The sequence below is a fragment of the Choristoneura fumiferana genome, chromosome 5 (genome assembly GCF_025370935.1).
Source record: "Choristoneura fumiferana chromosome 5, NRCan_CFum_1, whole genome shotgun sequence".
Classification (NCBI taxonomy): domain Eukaryota; kingdom Metazoa; phylum Arthropoda; class Insecta; order Lepidoptera; family Tortricidae; genus Choristoneura; species Choristoneura fumiferana.
The window spans coordinates 1495991-1512249 of record NC_133476.1 but is presented as its reverse complement, the minus strand read 5'-3'; the positions used below and the strand labels follow the sequence as shown (position 1 = coordinate 1512249).

The window sequence follows — 16259 nt, the reverse complement described above, 5'->3', positions numbered from 1 at the left end:
TGCCTAGTATCCATAGTACAAGCTTGCTTAGTTTGGGACTAGGTCAATTGGTGTCAAGTGTCCATGATATTTATTTATTTATTATTATTATTTTTTTTAATGACCCGGATAACTCACGTCATAAATCGAGTTTAGCTCGACATGTTTCGGGCTAATCCGTAGCCCTTCGTCTTCGGAGCAACGCGACTCGCGTGGTTGCAGCCCGAAACATGACCAGCTAAACTCGATTTAAGACGTGAGTTATCCGGGTCATTATATTTAATATAGTCTAGTAATTCAATATCCTAACTACAAAGCTTGCTTTAAGACTTGAGTTATCCGGGTCATCATCCCAGCCTATATACGTCCCACTGCTGGGCACAGGCCTCCTCTCAGAACAAGAGGGCTTGGGCCATAGTTCCCACGCGGGCCCAGTGCGGATTGGGAACTTCACACGCACCATTGAATTGCTTCTCAGGTTTGTGCAGGTTTCCTCACGACGTTTTCCTTCACCGCAAAGCTCGTGATGTAATTCCGCACATGAATTTCGAAAAACTCAGAGGTTATCCGGGTATTTATCATAAAATATTAGTATGCATGGATCGAAAACAATCGTCACCTGTATCTGCACTTCGAAGCCGTCGTGTGCGTCCGCGCAGCCCTTGGCCAGCAGGTACGTGCAGACGCCTTCGAACTCGTACTCCCGTCCGTCGAACGTGGTCACGTGCGAGTCGCCCCACGCGGAGCACACGCCGGCGCACTGCTTCTCCGTGCACGACCAGTTGCCGCTCACGCATTTGCTACGGAAGCAAAATGTCATCATCATCACCATCATCATCATCATCACAGCCGTAGGACGTCCACTGTTGGACATAGGCCCCCATAGACCTCCAGTTGCCATATAGACGTAAAGTGGGGGTGATTTTTTTTCTCGACTCACCCTTTACTATAGGGTATCGTTGGATAGGTCTTTTAAAACCATTGGGGGTTCCCAAGACGATCTTTCGATTCAATGATCTGTTTGCGAAATATTCAACTTTAATGTGAAAATCCCATTCCCTTCAAATTAAATTCCCTTAAATTCCCCCCTCTAAAATCTTCTGGGAGGAAAAATAAAAAAAAATCAGGATAGTAGTACCTAAGTAGTATATCAAATTTACAAGGAAAATTGTAACGGCTAAGATTGCTTCAGAATTATTAGTAGTTTAAGAGTAAATAGCAGCCTAAGGTATAAAATATACCTGAACTTGGAAGATTCCTTACACAATACGAAATCATTAGAAAAATATAACTTGATTTGTCCTATATTTTCTAATAATATATATATTTTTACCTAGTAATCTACCCAATTATTACCGAGTAGGTAAGAACTTGTGCAGCGAGTTCTTTAACTCCTGAGCAAAATTTGATCAAAAAATGTGAACACGACTCTATTGTTAACGGCGTAGAAGCGTGTTCAATTTTTGATCGAATTTTTGCTCAGAAGTTTAAAAATTCGACTGTACAGTCACTACATAAGATCGGAAAGAAGACGAAGCCAAGTTACATGTATGTGACCTGACAAAAAATTAAGTTTTTTTTATTGCTGATCGTACTTTTGTTGTGTACATGTGTTGTCATTCAATCTATCCGAGTCAAATTTTGCTAGTCGAATTTTTTCCACTGCTAGTGAGTGGAAAAATTTTGACTCGCAAAATTTGACCATAACAAACAAACATTAAAATTAAAGCCAGTGAAAATAACTATATTATCTCATCACTGATTATTGAGATATCATAGCTGTTATTCTTAGTAGGTACATATATTTACCAGTGTCTTTTCAACTGTGTAAACAATTTAGAATACTATTGTTTAATATTTTTAGCCAAGCGTGAACACACGCTTTAATTATACTTTTTATATTATTTATTTGTTTATTTGGCACAAATATAAAAATCATTAAAATTCATTCTAGCTCTTAGATTATGACAATGTGTCGTGTACCCTGTTAGTGTATCCAAAATTCTTAAATATAATTTCAAATGTATTTTCAGCAATTAGTTTTTAATACATAAAACATAAGTACTAAGTATTAACATATTTACTATAGACTTGCTTGGATTGCGCGACAAGCAGCTTTCTATCTTTTTATTAACTAAAATCTATCATAAAAACTAACATTTAGTCAACATATCCTTCCTAATATCATAAATACAAAAATGAATTCATTTGTTTGCTTGTTCCACTTTCAAAAAATTGTTTACGGTTTGTACTACTGCTGCCTTCTGACGGCAGAACAGTGCAGTAATATTCCCTATTGATGGCAAGTTTCTTTTCGTACAGCGTGTGACCGGCAGCCACGTTTTTTAAAGGGAGGTTAAAGTATCATATTTTTGTAACTTAACCATGATATTAATTAAACTAATAAACTAAAATTCAGACGTTGTTAACTTTCTAACAAAATTATAATTGCCAGCAATGTACAGCAAAGTAAATTGACAAGTGTAAATGACAGCCGACAGATACTTTGATTATAACCCGTCAATTTACTTCGTTGTACACTGCTGGCAATTATAATTTTGTTAGAAAGTCAACAAAGTCTCCATTTCAGTTTATTAATTAAATTAATGTCATGGTTAAGTTACAGAAATACGTTACATTAACCTCCCTTTAAAAAAGCCTGGATACCGGTAACATATAATAATAGGATACCTTTTATACCCAAAAGATAAGTTGTTCCCGTGGGCGCGCGATAATTCTTTCTACGCAGAATAAGTCGCGGGCAACAACTACTTTGCCATCAAATTGCCCGACCAATGCTACATGATGGGGATGGCCTATGTCCAACAGTGGACGTCCTACGACTGATATATTAATGAGGATGATCAGACCCCGGAAATTTCGCGGTATTTTTGATCTGTGATAGTCACTTCTCACTTATCGCCTTCCGATATTCAATATCGATATATCGATAAGTACACGACATTTTAAAAATAGATTAAAAGTGTAGGTCAACAATAGATGGTTTTATCGTTAAAGAGCGATCTCTTCCAATTAACTTTTGAACAATCGAAAATGTGAAATAGACATAAATATTCATAATGCAATGAAAACAATGAATAGTTCATCATCATCATCCCAGCCTATAAACGGTCCACTGCTGTACACAGGCCTCCTCTCAGAATGAGAGGGCTTGGGCCGTAGTTCCCACGCGGGCCCAGTGCGGATTGGGAACTTCACACACACACCATTGAATTGCTTCGCAGGTTTGTGCAGGTTTCCTCACGATGTTTTCCTTCACCGTAAATCTCGTGGTAAATTTCAAATTTAATACCGCACATGAATCTCGAAAAACACAAGGTGCGAGCCGGGGTTCGAACCCACGATCCTCTGCTTGAGAGGCCATAGGGCAAACCACTCGGCCACCACGGCTTAGCAATGAATAGTTAACAATTTCTAATTTCATATTCAAAGTCTGTTGTAGTGCTAATAATTCCCTTAGTGTCTTTATAAAAGATATTACGATTATTACTTTACGATAATATCAAACGATATCATTTAGGTAGAGTCGATAAGCGAGATGTCACTATGACAGATCAAAATGCCGCCAAAATTCCGGGCTCTGATGATGATAAATGAATGCTACAAGCAATTTACCTCTATAGTCACACAATGTTCAATATGTAAGTGAAAGGAGAAATACCTAAAGCATTCAGAGCAGCCGCAAGGATTTTGTTGACCAGACAACTTCGAAAGCTACCAAGACATTCTGTATTGTTGAATTGTGAATGCTATGCGAGATATTATTAAGGTTATACTTCGGTATAATTTTAATGTCGATTTGACTGTGTGTACTCCTCGTTATTGACGGGAGTGTGTTTAATTATTTCGTGCTTTGATGTATCGGGGGCGTAGCTCAGATGGTAGAGCGCTCGCTTAGCATGCGAGAGGTACCGGGATCGATACCCGGCGCCTCCAAAACTTTTTTTAGGGTTCCGTAGCCAAAATGAGTTTCGCCATGTTTGTCTGTCTGTCTGTCCGTCCGTCCGCGGCTTTGCTCAGAGACTATCACTGCTAGAAAGCTGTAATTTTGCACGAATATATATGTAAACTATGCCGACAAAATGGTATAATAAAAAAAATCAAAATAATTTTTTAGAGTACCTCCCATAGACGTAAAGTGGGGGTAATGTTTTTTTCTCATCGAACGTCTTTTAAACATATTAGGGGGTTGCTAAAACGATTTTTCGATTCAGTGATTTCTTTGCAAATTTTCATTAAAATCGAGCGTCCCCTCCTCTCTAAAATCTAAACCGGTGGGTGGAAAAAATTTAAAAAATTTAGGATGGTAGTAAGAATATCAAACTTACAAGGAAAACTATAACGGCTAAGTTTTCTTGAGAATTATTAGTAGTTTAAGAGTAAATAGCAGCCTAAGGTATAAAATATACCTAAACTTGGAATATTACGAACAAAATACGAAATCCTTAGAAAAAAAATATTACTTAATTTTTTCGTAATGGCTACGGAACCCTATTTCGGGCGTGTCCGACACGCTCTTGGCCGGTTTTTTATAATAAACTGATCAGTGACCCCTGTGGAATCTGATGGAAAGTGCAGATGAGGCTAAAGGTGTAAGTCAGAAAGTTACTTTTATCTTTTTGATCTTTGTTTATGAAAAAAAAAGCTAAAGCTATTACAAAGAAAATAGCAATACCGAACGACTTCTTTAGAGTGTGCCGTCGCATAGAGATAGTTGATCATTTCATACAAAAACCCCCGACTTTCTCAATTAAAAATTCAATATCTCAAAAACGGCTAAACCGATTTTATTGAAACATGTCTAAGAACCATCGCTAGAAAACCGGCTTTTAAATAATAAAAAAACCGCATCCAAATCGGTCTACCCGTATAAGAGCTACGGTGCCACAGACAGACACACAAACACACAGCGGTCAAACGCGGTTTTATAAACACCCTCTTTTTGCGTCGGGGGTTAAAAATGGAAGAGCAGTGTCATTTGTGACATCTATTATAGATTATAGTTATGATCTGGTTGATGCTGGTTGCTGTTTGAACTGAGCTAATTTGGAAGCCACTTTTTCCTTCTTTACACTATAGACTTTAAGAGTAGTTCAGAGCCCAGCTGTTCGTCTCGCTATTCTATTATCTACTTTTTTATATTAGCCTAAAATAGTGTCCCACTGCTGGGCAAAGGCATTTCCTCTTGATCTCCACACCTCCCGGTTCAGCGTAATGTCAGGCCAATCCCTTGCATACGCGTATCTACTTATTGGTACTTTTATCAACTACTCGTCAAGTTTTACAAACTAAAATATTACAAAATTACTCTATCTTTCGTGTCTCTCTCAGTCTGTTTGTGTGCGTGTGCGCGCGTTTGTGTGTGTGTCTGTGTCTCTTTCTGTCTAACTCTGTCTATGTATGTGTGTACGTCTTCCGACTTCCAAGCAAGTGCGTGAGACTGCGTAACAGACAGTGCAAGCTATGCACAAATCGGCCACTCACCAGGTGTTGCACTCTTCCTGCATCTCATGGCCGTCGGGGAAGCTGCGTCCGCCGTGGTGGCAGGGGCACTCCGCCGCCAGCACGCACTTGTCGCTGCTGGCGTCCAGCACGTAGCCCTTCTTGCATTGGCAGCCCGGACGGCACTCCTTCGTCGTCGTTGACGGCGGTAGATGCATATTCTGGAGTTAAACGCAAAATGAAAACGTTTATTCTGTAAGTAGCACAGGGCTCTTTTATAACCTTTTATTTAACTTACTATATGTATGTGCGTATGGGTCAAATCTTGCAACTAAATATTGACCCACTTCCAGTGATCGGATTGACTTAAAATTTGGCATATTTATGTAAATACGTTTGGCAACCTGATTCATTTCACAACTTTTCATTTCGCAACTTTTGAATGTATCTGCGAAACTGTAAATATTTCAGAATTTATATGAAACTAACCTAACCTAACCTAAAGGGTACACGATGGCCCTGAAATAAATCCTGAAATATTTACAGTTTTTACAGCCTTATTCATAAAAAGTTAGAGCCTCCTTGAAGGCTCCTTGAAGGCCCGATGCTAAAAAACATGATTCATAAACGTCTGTTAGCGCTAATCAGTCGATCAAGGCTCTGCTAAAGTTAGTGGACCGTAGACCCTCCTTTATCTCTCTGCTAAGTCACAAAATGGCCGCCACAAGTTTGAAACAGCTGACTTTGACTAGAGCAAAAAACCATAGGTACCGAAGATATTTATAGTGAAGGCAGGGCTACGCAGATTAAAAAAAACAGGAAAATTTATTTTCAGGAATTTGTATTTAAAAATCCTCTAAATTAGCAACAATAAATATGAAAAAAAATAAGGATGATTAACATAATTATGGCTTTTTGCACAACATAAACATGCGGATCGGAAATGGCGGGAAAACAAACATCTCGCTTTTTATTTTTTTTCCTGGTAATTTGCTGTCACTGCTGTCAATTTTTTTTTAAATTATCGATTAGGCCATTTTTTGTCTTTGATTTGTCAAGGTGGCCAACATAACGCGTCTAATCCGTCTATCAGCAGCTCAACAACTAGCAGACTGCTAGCAAGCGTTTATGAATCATACTTCTTGACAACCGTCTAACAAGCTTAATCAGTCTACTAAGTAACAGACCGATCAAACCTCAATTAAGGATTTTTTATGAATAAGGCTGTTAGAGTTTGCGAAATGCAAAGTTGCGGAATGAATCAGGTTGCCAAACGTTAGTTGCGAAATGAACGGATACCAATCCGGCAGTGATACCCTGGCAGTCCGGCCAGGGTCGTCGATCGAACGATCGAGTGACGACAGGAGCTTACAGTAACTATTGCCATATCGTGAACTGACGTACCTAGTATTTTGTTGTACAGAGTATAAACGTCCAGTTAAGTTGTGCCAAATAGACAAAACATTTTTAGGGTTTGTGCTCGCATCAACGTGTTAAATTGTGCGCCTTCCCGGGACCCACCTTGCAGGTGAGCGGCTCTGCCACCTCGCAGGTGGTGAACTCCTTGTGGAGCAGGCTGCTGCAGTTGCTGCGCAGGTCCTCGGCGGGGGGATAGTTCTGGATGTCCTGAGGGGACGCCGGCACGCACTCCCAGTGCGCGCCCACGCATGTGCTGGACAAGAAATTATTGCAAACTGTAATCTATGGTGATGTATAATTTATATGTCGCAGAAAAATGATCAAATCTCTAAGGGATATGACCAATTAATTCACACAGGATGTTAAAACGACGAATCCATTTTATAATCATCATCATCATCAGCCGAGAAACGTCTACTGGTGAACAAAGGCCTCCCCTTAGAACGCCACAGTTAACGACAATTCGCCACTTGCATCCACCTAGTAGTAGGAGACTGCCTGCCATTTTATCATTTGCCTAGAAAAAAACAGTCACTTGATGAAATCCCTGAATCTGTTTAGTGAAACGACGAAATCAGCCAAAAAAGGCAACTCATTTTAATTTCACCAGATTTGTTTAGTACTCCCTACTTACTATCCGGGCGCAGTGACCCAAAGTGGGTCTGGACCTTCAACACTAAACTACGCCATGAGTTACGATCTTGGGCCAGCTCTTGCCAACCTTTGATTTGATTTGTTAAGTGATTTGATATCTTTTATTCTTTTGTTGTATGTTTCTTTTTTAATATTATGCTGTAGTATTTATGTCACTTTCAGAGCATGACGAGAGCGTGTGAGTTAACTTTAGGGGCGGCAGGCGTGAGCTTGCCTTCGGAATCCAAAAGCCTAAGTAACTTTTTTTTTTATTCGACTGGATGGTAAACGAGCAATTGGGTCTCCTGATCGTAAGAGATCACCACCGCCTATAGACACCTGCAACACCAGGGGGATTGCAGATGCGTTGCCAACCCAGAGGCCTAAGATGGGATACCTCACGTGCCAGTAATTTCACCGGCTGTCTAAGCCAAGCCAAGGCCAAGGCCTGAAATGTATATTTCAGAATCAAATTATTATTATTATATATTTTTTTTAATTTATGACGGTGGACGCATTCTACACTTCCACTGAACATAGATATAGTTAGTGTTTAGTTTTGTAACTAAGGGACCCCATACATCCCTGTATTATTAATCTTTTTTTTCTTTAATTGTATACTGTAGTTTTTAAGTATTTTATTTGTAATTATATTATTATGATAAACCGACTTTCTGCCAAGTTTCTTGCAGCGCATTCTTCTTCGCAAATGATGGTCTTTCCGAAAGCACTGGTAGTTTAAAAAATAACGTGTAAAAGTGACCATTGCGGCCTATTTGCTGAATAAATGATTTGAATTTTGAAAGTTGATAAAATTTTTGAAATACGTCAGTGCGTTGCCGTCCTCACCATAGCTCTCTCTCTCGCCGGCCGGCGCGGACCTCCTTGTAGCCGGCGTCGAACGGCAGACCCTTGTGGTAGCACGGACACAGCCCCAGCGGCACGCACACGTTGCTGCTGTCCAATACCTACACACATATAAGAACAGTTAGCTATGCTGGCAGTACAACACATTTATGAGTAGGTATTTGACGGGAAATCAGTTTGTCCAAAAACTGTAAACACTAAGGACGAGATCATCAACTGCATAAAATATCCAAAATTTCTTGACGTCAGGCAAACGTCACAAAATCTTGTGAAGAAAAAATTGTAATTTCGTAACGACATCGAAACTTTCTATTGGATCCAACAACAAAGATTATTTGACTTTTTATCACCTTTAGTTACCACAAGGTTTTGTATATTATATTTGAACACAATACTGCGCACGCGCCGTCTCTCTCTCTCTCTCTCTCTCTCTGTCGTGTTACCTGTCCGTGCGGGCAGGCGCACCCCTCGACGCAGCGCGGGCGGCACTGCGCGCGCGTCGCCAGCGCCACGTCCGAGCACGTGCGCTGGCAGCTGTCCGCGCAAACCGTGTACTCTTGCCCGCCGCCGCACGACAGCTCTAAGGAATAGTACATTGTGTCTTAAGGGCGGTAAATAAGGAATTACGAACGAGAGTCTATTAGAAGCCCGAAGTCGAAGACTGAGGGGTTTAATGAGTCGATGTTCGTAATTCTAGTACCGCCCGTGCGACATACAATGTTTTTCATCACATTTGCGAGTAAAATTGCATATTTGTAAAATAAAAACTAATATTTTTTAAAAAATTAACGATACCGCTGCCTGCGCTCTTGGCAGCACGAGCAGCACGCCTTGCAGTAACAGACTCATTTACCGACCTTGAGCTTCATGACAAGAAAATTAGTACGGGCAATGACTCATTTACCGACCACGGGTTGACAACCCAATTAAGGTCGAGGGTTTTATTTGGGGGGTTGCAACCAAGGTAGCCTGCATGTTATGACACTGTTTACGAGCAAGTGTGATGAAAAGTAAGTTATGACTGCGTTTCAAGCCGAGATGTGCGAGGATGTGTTGCAAGGAATGTGTTCTTCTTGAACCAATAGAAACGCGTCATTACCTAATCCTCGCACAGCACATCTCTGGTGGAAACAGGGGAGCGGAGTGAGGCGGGGTAAATGAAGCGTTTCTATTGGTACACGGACTCTAAGGCAACGGGTCCACTGTTGACGAAACTACATGCTAAAGTTTAAATTTCACGCATAAAAAACATACAGCTGATATATTTCAGGGCTCACACTTTATAATTTTTCGTTAAGTTTTTTCGATTTATTTTACAAGCAACGGCGGTATCTGCACATAATGATATCGTGAACGGGTTTGCAATGGGCTGAGCTGTGTTTCCAATCTTTAATCATAAACAATGTTACTTTTACTTTTGTATGTTTAATGGTTTATGGAGGGTTATGTGATGCATTACAGTATTATAATTATTGAACTTGTTAATAATTCACTGCAATAATAGCCAAATCAAATCCTGGCCTGACTTGATAAGGTTTAATTGTTCGAAAATGGTTAAACTGAGCAAGTGTTGCCATACATTCTTCCTTGCGAACTACCTTCCGCTGGCGTTCGTGTCGTCACAGCCTAGTGTGTATATGTCTTTATTTTATGCGTTTAGTTTTAACGGGTCCCACTGAAAAACAGCGTTGTGGCTTGCCGCAACATTATGCTGAGTGGGCCCCCCGATTTATACTATTCGATGTTTTTTTTTATTATTATTTCTTCCTAACGTGTTTTTCTGTGTATCGAATATGTGTAAATAAATCTCTCTCTCTCTCTCTTAATACTTCGTACAGTGTTCGTCGCTGAACAAAGGTCTCCCCTTAGGACGCCACAATGAACGACAACTCGCCACTTGCATATGACGCGAGCTTCCCAATATACTAAACCCGATCGTTTGCATACACGCCTAAATCCAACGTATTTTCGTGACAGTAACTTCTGACAAACAAAATTTGTGAATTTTGATAGTGATTTTTATTTTTTGCTCATACTAACCGCATTCCTTGACATTGTACCGCCACTGTATCTTGACCCCCTGCTTCGCACACGCCATAGCGTAGTCGCCCAGTATGGGGCACAGGCAGCGCGACGCGTCGCCTGCGCACGCGCACATGTCGTACACGCATGCCTCGTAATACGAGGTCACTGACACGAACCAGTGACAGGCTACAAAAAAAAAAACAATGTCACACAGGCAGGACTAGTTTCTTAAAAAAACAATGATCAACTTAATGACTAATGAGCCAATGAGGGCTATCGCGTATGAATTCGCCGCTAGAGGCGCTAGTGTAGCGTGAGGTCTCCGAAATGTCAAACTTCATAGATTATGGGTGAGCTACGCGGATTTATTTATATTTAGAATAATTTTGTGAATATTTTGCATTACCTGAAATTAATTATGGCAATTATGCGTTACGGGGCAATGAATGTGTGTGTTGTGAGACAGTTTTGTCTTTCGGAAACTTTTGTCCTCCCTTTTTTTCCGAACAAAACGGGACGACGCAACACTGTGGTTGCTCGATATTTTTATGGTACGGTTTTAAGGTGTATTAAATATGATTTTAATCTAAACTTTGTTTTCACGCCCGTAATAACAGACTTTGAAAGCCATACTTAAAAACCTCACGCAACAGTGCGCCATCTAGTGAGACAAAAAACGATAGCCCTCATTGCAAGCAAGGCCGTCACTTGACGGACCTTACGATACTAACGCCATCTAGCGATATATCGCACGTCAAGTAGCCCTCATCAGTCCGTTAGTTACATTATACGAAAATACTGGAAAACAATTTTTTACTACAAGATAGAGGGGGGGACACAATTTTTGCTACTTTGGGAGCGATTATTTCCGGAAATCTTCACTTAATCAAAAAAGTTTTTGAGAAACCTTAATATATTTTCAAAAGAGTTGTCGAACTATGTGGCACACGTCGATGCGAGTTAAAAAAAATCTTTTTTTAAATTTCTGTTACGTGTATAAGGAGTGCCCCCCCCCCCTATAAATATTTATTTTTGTAATTTGACTACAAAACTAAATAGCTGCTTTTACAAGACATCTGTACTCCAAATTTCATTGATATACATCTTGTAGTTTTCGAGTAAAATGCCTGTGACATACGGACGGACAGACAGACAGACAGACAGACGGACTTGACGAAATTACAAGGGCCATTATTTTTTCCATTTTGGCTCCGGAACCCTAAAAAAACGCGTGTAATATTTCCTGGTAATCTAATTAACTAAAGGATCATTATTAAGGCGTTTCAACCGCCTCATTTTCTTGGTAACATTTTTTACGAATTGGCTGAAGATTTTGAGATTGGTTTTTGGAGTCTTTTTTATTTTTTATTTCAACTCCAAATTTGTTACTTTTACGGTCATCCCGTGAAGTCTAACGAAAATACAAACTGAAACATGGATGCACAGAAAAAAACCCAGAAAAAGAGACCAGCGCTGGGAATCGAACCCAGCCTAGGTCCTGAGCATTCCGCGCTGCGTGCCATACCCCTACACCACCACTGGACAGGAGTGTAATGTCGGGAGTTGAGTCAAACACAAGTGACGAGTAAATACTGCCCTTATTGTATGGCTTACAACTATTATATAATACATAGTGGGAGTGTGTGTGGCGCACACACTACACCTCTCCCCTAGAAGAAAAAAAAACATTACTAGACACAAATTTCTCCCGTGCACCACACATTTCAGCCTGTTTTTTTTTCTAGTCACTTAAGCAGCGACACTAGCGACATCTACGTTTTAGCTCTCATCGAGAAACGTCAACATTCCTTCGGAACTAACCGCTCACCCGGACAAAAGATGTCGCTATTAGCAATCAAATGAAGATTGGTTTTTGGAAAGCAGGCTGAAATGTGTGGTGCATGGGATAAATTTGTGTCTAGACTCCTGTCCAGTGGTGGTGTAGGGGTACGGTACGCAGCACGGAATGCCGAGGACCTAGGTTCGATTCCCAGCGCTGGTCTCTTTTTCTGTTTTTTTTCTGTGCATCCATGCTTCAGTTTGTATTTTCGTTGAAGATTTTGATGACGTTTCCGATTATTTGCAGAGTTCACAAGAATAAGACGGTTGAGATGCTCAAATAACCCAAATAACTTTTTTTACCCAATTAATTTGTTCCAGCTCTTGTGAATAAACCTGAAACTAGGATTAATGGGATAACAAACTCACGCTCAAAAAGCTTGCTCATCAGCTTGCTACAATACTTCTCAGCGGCCTCCTTGTTCTCCATATTAGCTTTGCAAGGGTGCTCTGGCTCCGCGGTATCTACGTCCTGGCACAGTTCCCTGGTCTTCCACTTGTTGGCGAAGGCCAGAGCCGACTGCTCGATGTCGCCCTCTGGCGTCAAGAAGTCGTCCTTTTGGTTCAAGTTGAAGGTGCCGCAAAGACCCTGAAAAAAAAGGTTCACTAGGTGAATAGGAAAATAGGTTAGGTTAGGTTCTAATAATAAGTGTTTGAGCAAATGTTTTGTTTGACACCATACTTTAATTTTATAAACAAACTCAAAACTGTTCATTGTTCATTTATCATTGCTACTCATATTTCGTTTTTTCTAGAATATTTTTTACCCAAGAATGGCAGATCTTATCATTGATAGATCTAGCACTCGATATTGGCAAAATGGGCCTCTACAGCCGAATTTTTTAAACTACCTAACTAAATTTAAAAATTACATTACCAATTTTTATGCCTTTTTTTGTTGGTATCAAAGTCAAAGTGAAATTATATTTATTTAATTAACACGCGACACGCGAAGTAGATGCATTTGCGTAATCTAGTGTAATCTATATCTGTGGTTATACCGGTCCGGAAAACCTCTATCTAAGAATCCGGCAAAAAACTAGATGTGTAAATTAGACAACGGCGAGACGTACCAAAGTTTTGTCGTGGAACTCTGCCGGCACGTCGACGAACACCCGCGTGTTACCGTCCCACCACAAGTCCAAGCCGTTGGGCAGTTGGACTGGAAGAAACAACATTTAAGTAAGTAATAGAAGAACCGTGATTACTAAAACAATTCCCAAAAAGTCACATCATCATGTCCGGTCTACTTGTAACTCTCACTGATGAACCTCGTCTCAGATTGAGAAGGTTTGAGCTGAAATTCCCGCGCGGGACCAGCACGGATTGAGAACTTCGAATAGACCATTGAATTACTTTTTTTTTTTACATAAAACTGACCGTGATTGACTCCTATCTCACCTCATGGAAAGTGCAGATGAGGCCAAAGGTGTATCACTGGTTCAGTAACAGCCTATTCACTCTAGCCTTGAAGAGCCCTAGATTGTATTTATCCGGAAAAACAGATGGGAGCGAATTCCATTCCTTAGCAGTTCACATTATGAAAGATGAAGCAAACCGCTTCGTGCGAGGCTTTGCAGCTGCATTCAGGTTTCCTCCCAAGATTTTTAACGATCTTTTGATTGCGTCTACTAACTTTGATTTTTTTTACTGCTGCAACGGATAAAAGAGCTGAGTATTTGATATTAATTTCAGCTTGACACGTCCACGCGTTCTGAGGAAAAAGCTCTTGACAGACGGACCTCAAAGTGAACCTAAAAGGGTTCCATTTTTAGCTTTTACGGCACGTAACCCTAAAAATGTGCAACTGAAGTACAAACTGAAATTCGGTTTCGATTGCAAATACTAACAATTACCGGTCACAATCTAATTACAGGGGCCGTCTCAGGGTGTTACCACACCAATCGATCTATCATCGATCGATGCCATCGATTGATATCGCTCGATGTTGATCGATGGTGTAGTAGGTTTTGCTAATCGATGGGTACCAGTCGATAAACGATGGATCGACAGACGATCGATGCTACTGTTCGACGCCAATCGATTGGTGTGGTAGGTTTGGCTGGTCGACGGATACCGGTCGATAACTGATCGTTCGATTGGCGTACGTAGTAAAAACTATCGATTAACGTCGACGATTTCAACGACTAATCCATTCTACCATGGATCGATTGGTATAGTAGAAACTGTCGATCGACGTCAACCAATCCATTCATCGGGGGCCTTGCTCGATTATGCCACTTACCAATGAGGAACAGCGACGAAGCAGCCCTGATAAGCACTCCTCCAACGTGAACTGGCAACGACGCCACCTCCTTGCCATTCACCAATACGAAGCCACCCTGCTTCAGGTGGAGTTCCACGCCAGAATACTTTAGGTTCACTGCCTTCGTGCATGATGGTTTGCCCGTGCCTTTGGATGGCGTTAGGTTCATTTCCTGGTGAGATTTTGTAAAGGTATATTTTTTTCCTGATTTATTATTGGATGTTAGGATATTCTGGGTTAGCCTAGTGGTTAGAGAAATTGATAAAGCGGCAATTACACTGCATCGATCACCTAATGCGGTGGCCGAATTTGTTTCAAACTACTTCGGCGAACGAACGTCGTTTTTACATTAGTTTGTCAGTCTACTGCGGCGGCCATATTAAGGCAGCTTAATAGTATTCGCCAACAAACTGTTTTGCAGTTTCGCGAAGTATTTGTCATAAATTTAATGTATTTTTTTTGTTGAGATAAATAAAAAAAAACTGTCGCTCACCGCATGCAGCATGCGGCGAACGACTCAGTGTAATTGCCGCTTTACAAAGTTTGAAGACAAGGGTTCGATCCCTAACAGATGTTATGCATATGGAAAATAAAATGTTTGTTCTCGAATCTTGTGTGTTCAACAAGTATTTAAGTATGTATATGTATTATACTGTTAAAAAAAAGTTCAGTTGGGTCCTTAGTCGAGCGCTTATTCCGTATGATCTTCGTGAGCACATTTTTGTTGATATGGTAGAATCTGCTATTGTTTTGAGGTTATCAAGTAGAAGAACAGGACTTTTAATTAATCGAAAATGTTATCAATTTTACAGCCCGTTCATAAAAAATCTGACCACGGAAATTAGGCGATTGAAACGCTCAAATAAAGATCTAATTTCTTACTGCTTCGTTTGAATTACCTCGCTGATGGCACCGGAGCACGCGACATTCTCGACCTCTACCGTGACATTCTCAGCCCGCAGCAGCGTGTATGTACAGTGTCCCATGAAGTCGTACCGCAGTCCATCGAACGTCGTGTAGTGCGGGTCGCCGACGGCGCCGCAGCGAGCGCCGCAAGGGACGGCGGTGCATGTCCATTCTCCCGCTTGGCACGTACTGAGAACAAATAATAATCATCATCATCCCAGCCTATATACGTCCCACTGCTGGGCACAGGCCACCTCTCAGAACAAGAAGCTTGGGCCGTAGTTCCCACGCGGGCCCAGTGCGGATTGGGAACTTCACACGCACCATTGAATTGCTTCGCAGGTTTCCTCATGATGTTTTCCCTTCACCGCAAAGCTCGTGGTAATTTTCGAATGTAATTCCGGACATGAATTTCGAAAAACTCAGTGGGGCGAGTCGGGGTTTGAACCCACGACCCTCTGCTTGAGAGGCGATAGGTCAAACCACTAGGCCACCACGGCCTAAATAATAATAATAACAAATTCATTTGATTCGGGCAACTTGGTCCATAAAATACAACAGACTAACATACATATAATCAATAATATTTAAAACTAATTTGGTGACAAAACGGCGTAACCCCGTTGAGTCACCGTCCCCGACGTCGCATTCATCTGCGGCATGGTGCCCCGGAACCGCCGGAACACGACGTCTTTCGTCTCGAAGGCAGCACTCGCGATGGTCCCCCCCCCCCATCAGCAGCCGCGGCACGCGCACCACAAACGAGCTGAAGTGCACGTAGTGGCGCGACTGCAGCTGGAACACCCTCAGCGTGTATCCACTCTTCCGGCGGACGTATTCCACCACAACTGCGACTGCGCCG

General features: G+C 41.2%; 1 protein-coding gene and 1 non-coding gene across 2 annotated transcripts in view; one reads left to right on the top strand and one right to left on the bottom strand.

The window, feature by feature from the left end:
* The window catches only part of Hml (hemolectin), an 87826-nt gene that overhangs the window by 48350 nt on the left and 23217 nt on the right, over nt 1-16259 (bottom strand). Inside the window, exons 16-25 of the mRNA XM_074087291.1 lie at nt 15391-15586; nt 14471-14663; nt 13299-13387; nt 12595-12814; nt 10402-10572; nt 8805-8941; nt 8344-8462; nt 6964-7114; nt 5485-5663; nt 599-779 (exon numbers count right to left, since the gene is read on the bottom strand). Of these exons, the coding sequence (XP_073943392.1) occupies nt 599-779; nt 5485-5663; nt 6964-7114; nt 8344-8462; nt 8805-8941; nt 10402-10572; nt 12595-12814; nt 13299-13387; nt 14471-14663; nt 15391-15586 (1636 nt within the window). The remainder of the gene's footprint in view (nt 1-598; nt 780-5484; nt 5664-6963; nt 7115-8343; nt 8463-8804; nt 8942-10401; nt 10573-12594; nt 12815-13298; nt 13388-14470; nt 14664-15390; nt 15587-16259) is intronic.
* Nucleotides 3864-3936, top strand: TRNAA-AGC (transfer RNA alanine (anticodon AGC)). The gene has a single exon. It is a non-coding gene; the product is annotated as a tRNA-Ala (tRNA).